The sequence below is a fragment of the Myxocyprinus asiaticus genome, chromosome 1 (assembly GCF_019703515.2).
Source record: "Myxocyprinus asiaticus isolate MX2 ecotype Aquarium Trade chromosome 1, UBuf_Myxa_2, whole genome shotgun sequence".
In the NCBI taxonomy this organism is placed as follows: Eukaryota; Metazoa; Chordata; class Actinopteri; order Cypriniformes; family Catostomidae; genus Myxocyprinus; species Myxocyprinus asiaticus.
The window spans coordinates 52200071-52211917 of NC_059344.1; the positions used below are offsets into that span (position 1 = coordinate 52200071).

Genomic DNA, 11847 nt, shown 5'->3' on the forward strand with positions numbered 1-11847 from the left:
ATCCCAGTCCCCTGGCCTGAACCCCATAGAAAACCTGTGGGGTTTTGAAGAGAAGAGTCCACCAGCACGAACCTTGGAATTTGAAGGATCTGGAGATATTCTGTATGGAGGAATAGTCTCAGATCCCTTGTCATGTGTTCTTCAACTTCATTATGCATTATATTAGAAGATTCAGAGCTGTTATATTGGCAAAGGAAGGTTGCACAAAGTATTCAATAAAAGGGTGCCAATAATTGTGTCACACATATATTTGACAAAAATATTTGTTTTTTGATAAAACTTGTGTTGTGTTTGCAGTTGTTTGATATCCATTAGAGGATAGATTTTTGTGAATATGTTGAATGAAAGATCAAAAGGATAAACAATAAAGACATATTTTTCACAGCCTTCTTTGCTCATTTACCAAGGGTGCCAATATTTTTGGCCACAACTGTATAATGTCAACCCTGTTATAATGATTTGTTTTGTTTAGGCCTACTAAAGAATTGATAACTGAAAAGTGGATATTTGTAGAAATATTAGCATTAAATTCTTTAGCACCTTCATGACAATAAGCATAAAACTAGTAATGTATAACTAAACATGAAGGGTCAACCCGGTTACCTTTCTGAATACATAATTATATCCCAACATATTTAAAGAAAGTGCAAATGATTTGTGTTTAATGACACACTTAACTGGTTTTACAACCCCAATTTCCAAAAAAGCTGGGACAGTATATGGAAAATGCCAATAAAAACAAAAAGGAGTGATTTGTAATTTCTACTCATCCTGTGCTATATTGTAAGCGCTACAAAAACACATTACTTGATGTTTTACCTTGTGAATTTAATTGTTTTTTGTTTCTGAAGATATACACTCATTTAAAATCAGATGATTGCAACATGCTCCAAAAATGTTGGGACAGTCGAGTGTAACACCACCATTTCTTCTAATTACACATTTTAAGTGTTTGGGCATTGAAGACATTTTGGGCATTTGTTGCCGTATTTTGCGCTTCGTAATGTGCCACACATTTTCAGTTGGAGACAGGTCAGGACAGCAGGCAGGCCAATCTGGCATCTGCGATCTCTGCTTACACAGCCATGCTACTTGTAGTCTGGGCAGTATGTGGTTAGGCATTGTCCTGCTCAAAAACCACTTCTAAATGCACGTGATCTCGGATCCCTCAGACATCTTAAAAACCGTAATTCTTCTATAATGGATGTCATAACATGGGCTCAGGAATACTTTGGGAAACCTTCGTCATTCAACACCATTTGCTGTTGCATCCACAGATACAAGTTCAGGCTTTTCCATGTAAAGCAGAAGCCATACGTCAACACTGTCAAGAAGCGCTGCCGACATCTCTGGACTCGGTCTCATCTGAGATGGAATGTAGAACAGTGGAATCCAGTTTGTGGTTCGACGAGTCCACGTTTCAAATAGTTTTTTGGAAAAAACAGCTGTCGTGTTCTCCGGGACAAAACAATCTAGCTGTTATCAGCATCAGGTCCAATAGCCTGTGTCTGTCATGGTATGGGGTGTGTCAGTGCCCATGGCATGGATATCTTGCACAACTTGCTTTAACTTAAACAGCTTAGCATGGTCTTGGTTGTGACCCTTTCGTTGTCTATGTAAAAAGTCAAGTCATCCTTCATATTTTGCTCAGTTTTTAACAGGTTAAACCTGAGTATAAAGACATGAACAAGAGCAGATTCTGTTTCTCTCTGCAGGATTGCTGACAATATTTATCATACACAAATCTGTCTGAACGTACTGTAGTAATCAGAATCAGTTTAAGCAGGAATTTAAGCTTTCTGCCAGTGGAGATTTATTCTTAGTTACAATAACAAAACGTGTGTGGTCTTTATCACCATACCAACTGAAGCCTCCTATGTTTTACTGACAAGGCTTTTTAGGGTAGCTGAGAGTGATCATGATCAGCTTCATCTTTGATTCATTTATAAGCATTATTGTCATAGTAAAAAGAATTTAACACTTGCCAAAGTATTAATACACATTATAGATGCTGCACAACTACTCATTTTTACCAGAATGGGAGAAACCAGGCTGGCTACAGGGGTTGTCTTCCACATATTTCTAGTCATACTGTCACAACAATTTAACATCTGAATTCTTGCCCTCTTCACCCATGAAAACCTGTCATGGTCAAAACAATAATGTAGTAATAATTGTAAAGAAAGAAATTTAAGAATATAAGTTAATAGAGTTAAAGCTAAACTAATTTATGGTAAGAATGCGAATAGGGATGGTCGGCGCATTTTGTTTTATTTGTATATTTATTTATTTTTTTATTGCAGAACAATACACATGGCAGGGGTTACAAAAAAGACAGCAATTGAAATACTAATTTTTCAATCATATTCAGCTCTTTAGTGGCATCACTTGCTTGCGGTGTAGACATGTTAGATTAATGAAGGCTAAGCTCTCATATCTCTTTGGACAGATTCACACAGGATGTCATGAATGGAGCAAAAATTTAAATAAAAAAATATACAGACATGACCCTCTTGCTCAGCTTTAACACAATATTCAGAGCACTTGAACATGGCGGTGTACAACAACACTACAGAATTATTCGAGAAGTTAAGGGTTTTAACGCCTAGTTACAAGTTACACAAATGTTTATAAGCCTTTTATGTTCGTGCTAAGTGTGCAGGTCACAGAGTGCTTTGCTCAGTGGAGTGGTCATTAAACGGCTCTAACATAGACCTAACATACATTAAAAGTATCTCTTTCTCAGAATATACCAATGCCAAGTCAAGTCATTTTTATTTGTATAGCGCTTTTCACAACACACATCATTTCAAAGCAGCTTTACAGAAAATCATGCATTAACAGAAAATGATACCGTAATATCTATAAAGTCTTAGAGTCATCATTGTGTAATTTGATTAAATATGATTGTAAACTGTGTATGAAAATAAATAATTAAATAATAATTGTATTTAGAACCCCTGTGAGCAAGCCGAAGGTGACTGTGGCAAGGAACACAAAACCCCATATGATGTTGGTTAATGGAAAAAAATAACCTTGGGAGAAACCAGGCTTGCTGTGGGTGCCAGTTTGCCTCTGGCTAAACAATATGAATATAATGCCAACATTTTTTATTTGTGTGCAGCGCAAGTCATGGTTTAAAATTTGTAAACTAAGTAAGTGTTAAGGGTCAGTGTTTAAACAAAGATTTTGTATGAACTCTACGATTAATGACTAATGTCTTTGAAGTCCATCCTGGATTAACTGCAGGAGTTTACAAAGATGCATTGTCCTTTGTTAGTTGGCTGATGAAGGCTTTTGTTGGCAATTAAATGATAGTCTATGTATTCCATTTCAAGAGTGTAGTCCATCAACAGACAAAGATGATGCATGCAGAGATCAGTGAGGTGCATCACAGTTCAACCGGCAGGTCATTTCGGTGAGGTTCGGTGGGGTCCATCCTAAGTCCATGGTTCAGGCAGTGGCATATGAAGTATCCTATTTAGTCAGGATCGTAAACACAGTAAAGGGTATCCAAGAGTACCCAAACAATATGACTTGTAAAAGAGAATTCATAACAAATATATCTTTGTCTATAAAGTCTCAAAACCCTACCTACTGGGGGTGATTTGGGGTTACTTACAATTGCAAGAAAAGGTCTGTTATGTGTCTGAGTTCATACACTCAGTTGGTTGTGTGTGTCTGTGAAGGAGGAATAAAAAGAGTAAGCGAGAAAGTCAAGGCGGGGTCTGTGGATGTGTGTTGGAGAGCATATGCTGATCAAGTGCATTACTTCACATCTCTCGTTCATGAACATTCAGACTTCTTGATATAGGCTACTGGATGTAATTTAAGCATTTATTTTCTCTGAAGATACTTTTTTGTAATCTCAAAACGTTTACAGTTTTGTCTTGAACGTTTATTATGGTTTAAAATAAAAATATGTATTTTATTAGAGAGCTCTTCACTGTCGCATTATGGCTGAGCAAATGTTGCTGTTCATTTACCTGAAAGAGATTAATGTAAATTCGTTTGGAAAGATTTGTAGGCTATATCAGTATCGTGAAGGAAAGTGAGAAGCCATCAGAAAAAAAAAGCAAACATGGAGACATTTACCATTCACGATATGCTCATCAATTCCACAGATATTTATAAAATATTATGTGGACTGGGAATCGGGAATATGTCGGAGTGCAAAAATGACAGTGATGCCACATTCGAACCGAAAGGTAAGTATTCAAAATTTTTTTAATGTAAAATAATGTATTCTTTATAATGTTTAATGTAGTCTTCGAGAAGAATTTGCACTATTTTCCCATGAAGAAAATGAATTAATGTTGCATTATGGTTGCAGAAACGTTCTCAAAATCTATAGGTTAAGGAATTGTTAGAGGAACGTTAGTTGAACCATTGTGCACAATTTAAAAAACATTATATTTCCATAAAAAAAAAAAAAAAAATCTGGCAGATATAGTTAGTTGGGGTACAGCTCTGTGTAGCTGCTCAGTGATTGTTTAAATACATTCAGTATGCATGTTAGTTTGGTAAATTATGAGAAATAACTTTTTGTGGGTTTCTTCTCCTTTGTCTCAGATATAAACCAGACGGTGCGGATTGTGATGTACATTGTCATCTTCCTCCTGAGTGTCATAGGCAACAGCCTTATCATCGCTGTCCTGGTGCGGAACCGTCGTATGCGGACAGTGACCAATCTGTTCCTGCTGTCTCTAGCCATCAGTGATCTCATGCTGTGTCTCTTCTGCATGCCCTTCACCCTCATCCCCAACCTCATGAAGGACTTCATCTTCGGCAACGGCGTATGCAAAGTGGCCACGTATTTCATGGGTGAGCCACAATGATGTTTGTTGTTTTCACTTCACTTGAGTGTGTTGGAGTTTCCTGAGAGCTAGAGTCTCCCTCTTCAGCCATAAAGTTGAAGAGCTTTTTTGTTTTTTGCTTCTTTTTCTTCTTCACACAGGCTTCACAAGCTCAGTTTTTGGTAATGACCATTTGTTCTCTGAAGTGAACATTGCTCCATAGCTCAAGAGTGTTTTACAAACAAAATAAATTTATATGGGATCTCTTTCAAACAGTGTAAAAAGGTTTTCTTGGGAAGTTTTGTAAGGGGATGCCTGCATATTATTCATTGATGGGACAAACATCTGTGTGTCTGGAAAATGTCTTTTCAGAGTATGTTATAAATATTAAAATTAATAACATTACAATCTGTGATAAAAATAAATACTAAAAATGATATATCATTTGCAACAAAAATATTTACACTCCCAAAAAGACTTTCACTCCATTAGTTACATTGTTACAAAATATATGTTCAATTAGATGTGTGAAAGTGCATTGTTAACAATATAGGTAAGAGAGGCAGACTACAAGAATGTATAATAAGTGGCCAATGCTTCATGTTACAGCTGCATACCCATCTTGAATTTGGCTAATAAAAAGGAAAGCTGATTCATTATTTAATAGGGGCTAAAAGCTCAGAACATTCTGTCCTTGTTTGTTTTACAGACCACAGAGTAGATTGCACTAACAGTACTAAATGCATTTTATTAGTAGTATACACATTGGCAACCTGTTTCAAGCCTAACTCTTACTGGCAAGGCCATTAAGATTATACCAGCATGGCACTTGTACTATGCATTCATATTTATTACTTGTTAAATTCCGTAGACCATTTCCAAACTTAACATTGACAGTTTATTGCCATGTTGGTTGCCCAATTGCAGTTGTAGCTATTGTGAAGTTTAAACACAATGAGATGATGCCACGATGTGATATCTTCATATTTGATGCCTCAGCATGTTTTATGTGTTTGTAATGTGCTATTCTGTAATACTTGCTCATGATAAAGCTGGCTTAATTTACAGACTGTTGTCATTACTGCATGGGTATGCTAACCTTTATAAGAACCAGATTGTGTTGATTATTCAGAAGAGTTGGGGCTTAAATCGGTGTCTTGCTGCAGTATTCTTAAAGGATGCAATGTTGAGCTGTGCCAGCAGCCATGAATTTTACAAACAATTTACACCTTTGTTATCAGGGCTCCTTTTTTGTGTTTACTGATGTTTACGGAAGCATGTACATCATAACTCCTGAGGATCAGTGCTTTACCAAGCCAAAAAGTATTTCTGTTTGTTCAAATTCACAGGTATTTCAGTGAGCGTATCCACATTTAACCTCGTGGCAATTTCTCTGGAACGCTACAGTGCTATCTGCAACCCCTTTAAGTCCCGCACCTGGCAGACAAAGTCCCACGCCGCAAAAGTCATCACAGCCACTTGGGTCGTATCTTTTCTGCTCATGTTGCCGTATCCGATAGGCAGTACCCTAGTGCCTTTCATCCGCAATAACAATAGCACTGGTAACATGTGTCGATTGGTTTGGCCCAGTGATGTTATGCAAGCCTGGTAAGATTTGTTAAGACTATTATCTTTTAATCTGGGGGATGAGGTGTTAAGAATTTAAAATTCCTTAAATATACCCTGGTGGCCAAAACTTTGGAATAACGTACAGATTTTGCTCTTATGGAAAGAAATTGGTACTTGTATTCACCAAAGTGGCATTCAACTGATCACAATGTATAGTCAGGTCATTAAAAACGTGAAAAATTACTATTACAATTTTCAGAACTTCTTAAACTACTTCAAAGAGTTCTCATAAAAAAAAATCCTCCACGTGCAGCAATGACAGCTTTGCAGATCCTTGGCATTCTAGCTGTCAGTTTGTCCAGATACTCAGGTGACATTTCACCCCACGCTTCCTGTAGCACTTGCCATAGATGTGGCTGTCTTGTCGGGCACTTCTCACGCACCTTACAGTCTAGCTGATCACACAAAAGATCAATGGGGTTAAGATCCATAACACTCTTTTCCAATTATCTGTTGTCCAATGTCTGTGTTTCTTTGCCCACTCTAACCATTTCTTTTTGTCTTTCTGTTTCAAAAGTGGCTTTTTCTTTGCAATTCTTCCCATAAGGCCTGCACTCCTGAGTCTCCTCTTTACTGTTGTACATGAAACTGGTGTTGAGCGGGTATAATTCAATAAAGCTGTCAGCTGAGGACATGTTAGGCATCTATTTCTCAAAATAGAGAAATAGATGAGAGAGACTCTGATGTACTTATCCTCTTGTTTAGTTGTATATCTGGCCTTCCACATCTCTTTCTGTCCTTGTTAGAGCCAGTTGTCCTTTGTCTTTGAAGACTGTAGTGTACACTTTTGTATGAAATCTTCAGTTTTATTTTGGCAATTTCAAGCATTGTATAGCCTACATTCCTCAAAACAATGATTGACTGACGAGTTTCTAGAGAAAGCTGTTTCTTTTTTGCCATTTTTGACCTAATATTGACCTTAAGACATGCCAGTCTATTGCATACTGTGGCAGCTCAAACACAAAGACAATGTTAAGCTTTATTTAACGAACCAAATATCTTTCAGTTGTGTTTGATATAATGGCATGTGATTTTCTAGTACCAAAGCAATTATCATGATTACTCAAGGATAAGGTGTTGGAGTGATGGCTGCTGGAAATGAGGCCTGTCTAGATTTGATCAAAAATGACTCTTTTCAAATAGTGATGGTGCTGTTTGTTACATCAGTAATGTCCTGATTATACTTTGTGATCAGTTGAATGCCACTTTGGTGAATTATAGTACCAATTTCCTTACAAAACAGCAAAATCTGCACATTATTCCAATCTTTTGGCCACCAGTGTATATATTTTTCTTGATTTTCATATGTAAACTTCCTTAAAACAAGATAAATTTGCTTGGGAAGCAAAATTGTGCATGTTAATAAGAACTGTTTATTTTACTTACCTCATTGGCAAATAGTTTTTTCTTCTTTTAAGCATAAACCTCATAAAATTTCATTATGACGTTTTTATACTCTATATATGATTAAAAGGAGAAGAAAAAATTGCCAGTGGGATGAGAAATATAAACTTAATTTAAGATATATTTAGAAAATATAGTTATAGTTAATCATGCTCTTAAAATAGACACTAATACTGTAAATGGAGTTATGCGTGTTGAAAACTAATAAAGTAAATTGTTTTACTGATTTTTTGGGTCTTAAGGCCGATTTATACTTCTGTGTCAAACCTGCACTATATAATATGTGTAGCCTACGTCGTAGCACGATGTGCACCTTTCCAAAAATGTAACTATGCATTGCGTCTACACAAGATCACAACATATGTGATTGGTCCAGTTTGTAAACAGAGACCGTGCCCCAGGATGATTAAAAAGATATCTGAGGTAGCTTTTCAATTTCTCCAAGATTATATTTAAATATGTGTTATATCACATTGTATTTGTGCACATTTAAATCGGTAGCATCTGCTGTTTTTATATTCTGTTTATGCTACATGAATTTACAAGCGAAAACACGAAAAAAGCCCCATCTGTTAACTTATAAACTCAGTGCTTTTACACCTTTTACTCAAATCTCAATATACAGTATGTATTCTACTGGAGATTCTTTCTGATCTTTATGCTGTTTTGACTGTATGTTTGACAGTATGGTTTGACATTAATCATATTTCATAAGTGGGACACTTTTTCAGAAGTGAAGGCAAATTCTCCCAATACACTAACACTATGGCTGCGTATTTGCAGAACAAGGCAAACAAACCAATGCAGAAATATAAATGCAAAACCACCCTATAAAGGCTACGGCGTAGTTTCAATGCAGAATTATAAACAAGCCTTTACTGTTATCCCAAGTTCAACTTTTTTTCTGACTTCTCTGAGTTTTTTTTAGGTATGTTTTCCTGTTGCTGACACTCTTCCTTGTTCCCGGGATCGTAATGATGACAGCTTATGGCCTCACCTCACTCGAACTTTACAGGGGAATCAAATTTGAAATGGCTAATAGGAGGTCAAGCAGGGGTATGGAAAAATTTCCAGACTATTTAACCATAACATTTTAGTGGAATTATTGTTAAAGTTGAAGTGTGTAATTGTTGCACCACTAGCATCACCAAATGGAATTGCAAAAATTAGGACAGTTTTCAAACACTCCCCTATATTTCATTGATCAGACAAACAGATTGTCTTGCCCAAAACTCTCACCATTGGTTGAGCCAATGTTGCTATATCTGACTGTTGGGATTCTCAACCAAACAGACAGTGTCACAGAGCCACAGTTCGGGCAACTCTTCCTACAGTTTACTTACTTAGTTTTCTCTGCATATTAAGCTGGGAAAATAGAAAGTATTGTAACATTTAAAAAAAATCACACAACACCTTTAAAAAAGTGAGCCTTTTAAATTGTGAAATTATATAATCATAGTTCCATCCTTTGTTTTGCCCTCTAGACAAAGAATACAGCACTGCAAGTCTAAAACATGGAGAAAGCGATGGCTGCTACCAAGCGTCCAAGAGGAAGCGGTCAGATTCCGGTTTGAGCAGCACAAAAAACAAACTCAGTAGGGTTTGCAGCAACAGCCCTACGGCGAACCTCATGGCCAAGAAACGTGTCATACGCATGCTGTTAGTTATCGTAGGGCTTTTCTTTCTCTGCTGGACGCCGATCTTTGCCGTTAACGCCTGGCGGGCCTTCGACAGACGTTCAGCTGATCGTCTCCTCTCAGGAGCACCAATATCCTTCATCCACTTGCTGTCCTACACCTCCGCCTGCGTCAACCCAATAGTCTACTGTTTTATGAACAAGCGGTTCAGACAAGGTGTGCTTTCGACCTTTCCCTGCTGCAGGGCTGATCACGATGAGGTGAGCAGGGGCAGCAGCCGGCGCAGTGCTGGAGCAGCTGGAGGACTGGGAAATCTGTTTGGGACAGGAGGAGGTAGACAGGTTAACGGGACTACAGAAACCTCTGGAACACTTACCAGACTGACCAATTCCAATATTCGAGGGTCTGCACAATCATAATTAAAGAAAGCAATGGGCAATGACCCTGACTTTGAACGCTGAAGAAGTTCTCAGCCGAGGAACCCATTTTGGGTTGCAAGGACTTCTTCTGACAAGAACTTTATCTTGGTAAAGTCTGAAATATATGATATCAGTATCAAAATATGAATGAGAAATTTGACATGCTGTTGCCAAGCTGGTTTGAATAATTTAAAACCTCTGTGAACAGTCAGGGTTTGAATAGTTTGAAACCTTTGCAAACAGTATAATAGAAAAACAAATGACCAGTTTCCTGTCTGAAGACAGAGATTTGTTGATGACAAATGTGAACTGCAACATACAGATGATGGTTGGCAATAGCACTGAAGTGATGACAGAATTCAGTGCTTTATTTTAGATATTCATCACTGTTAAATAATTAGGGGCATCAAATGGAGTAGGAATGTGGCACTGAAAGAGACTCCAGTCCTCATTAGGGCTCTGACTTAAAGGAATGGTTCACCCAAATACAATGGCGGCCCGTGCATTTTAAATCTGGGCCTTCAGTGCGATTTATGCCATTAAGAAAAAAAACACAGTTTCTCAATGAATAAGACACTGTATGTCTATCATACATTATGTGGCAGTCAACTAATAATAACAATTGACATTTGAAAAACACACCCATGCATGAAAGCCAGAACCAAGGGGGTCTAATATGAAGAAAAATCTATATAATATTTGCGATTTATATGTTGCTTGCAATAAATTTGGTTTCGTCAGAGTACACGGTTATTTTTCAAAACTTGATCCAACACTGAATGCTCAAGCAGCCTAATTTACACTTAGAAAACTCCTGATATTGCTATAACAATGCAAAAAGCACTTACCAATTTACTTGAAGTGAAAATCAGTCCTCCTTTCATGTTTAATTAATCAGTTGCATGATCATGCAGAACATCGTGTGTTTTTAAATCCATAAGGATCTCTTTCTCAACGGCAATAACAGCAGTGATAACAGCTGACTCGTCATCAAGATCTTGTGCTCTTCGCTTTCGAATTATGTACGTCACTTAAAGCATGATTGCGTCACTCAAGGCCAGCTAGAAGTCCTGAACTGGGACATATCCTAAAGACCACACCCACCAAGAACAAAGAAATCAATCTGATTGGCTGATGAATCTGACAATCTGACTTTAGATGTCTATTCACTGCAGTGTTGAGGGATTCTGTGGAAGTCCTGACGGGGTGGAGCTCAGACTACGCACTGCTTTGCCTTCGGGCATGCGATTTGCAAAACAGCTTTCACACTTTGCTTGTAAGCGTCGAGGAATAAATTCTGATTGGATAAAATTTTTTAGTTTTTTACTATTCATTTGTAGATGAATTAGGAGTGGAAAGCAATTGAAAATACATAGGCAAAAAGGTCAATGAGAATGTAAAAAATATTTATTTATTAGGCATGTTACACCAGCAGAGAACGCTTTGCTGGCCCTGAGAAATCACCACTCCCAAATATGATAATTCTCTCATCATTTAATCACCCTCATGCTGTCAAACTCGTATGACTTTCTTTCTCCTGCGGAACACAAATGAAGATATTTTGAAGGGTGTTTGAGGTGTTTTTGTCCATATAATCTAAGTCAGTGGGGTTTCAAGCTCCAAAAAGGACATAAAAGCAGCATAAAAGTAATCCATACAATTCGAGTGGTTTAATCCATGTCTTCTGAAGCGATACGATCACTTTGGGTGAGAAACGGACCAAAATGTATCCTTATTCACTATAAATTTTGACATCCGCAATCTCCTTGGCTTGTCATGAGAGAAGCTCATTCATACACTTCCACACCCCTGATGCATGCACACAGTTCTGTACACAAATCACACACTATGTTGCCAGGTTTGCGGTTTTCACAGCCAGTTGGCTATTTTGAAAATGCAGACGCAAGTTAAATTGAGTCGGGGGATGAGTTTATTTGGCATACTTTTATAATGTATGGTGGT

General features: G+C 37.5%; 1 protein-coding gene across 1 annotated transcript; it reads left to right on the forward strand.

Moving 5' to 3' along the window:
• The first annotated feature begins 3774 nt into the window (after nt 1–3774).
• On the forward strand, nt 3775–10742 carry cckar (cholecystokinin A receptor). The gene is made up of 5 exons (XM_051710743.1): nt 3775–4208; nt 4573–4824; nt 6146–6404; nt 8758–8885; nt 9314–10742. Exons 1-5 carry the CDS (start codon nt 4082–4084, stop codon nt 9883–9885), a joined length of 1338 nt encoding a protein of 445 aa, XP_051566703.1. The 5' UTR covers nt 3775–4081; the 3' UTR covers nt 9886–10742.
• The last annotated feature ends 1105 nt before the right edge of the window (nt 10743–11847 follow it).

Bases quoted from the DNA above. Each gene is read 5' to 3' on its own strand.
- cckar (XM_051710743.1), top strand. From the start codon at position 4,082: ATGGAGACATTTACCATTCACGATATGCTCATCAATTCCACAGATATT. The intron at 4,209-4,572 runs GTAAGTATTCAA...CCTTTGTCTCAG, and splicing joins TGCCACATTCGAACCGAAAG to ATATAAACCAGACGGTGCGG. The intron at 6,405-8,757 runs GTAAGATTTGTT...AGTTTTTTTTAG, and splicing joins AGTGATGTTATGCAAGCCTG to GTATGTTTTCCTGTTGCTGA.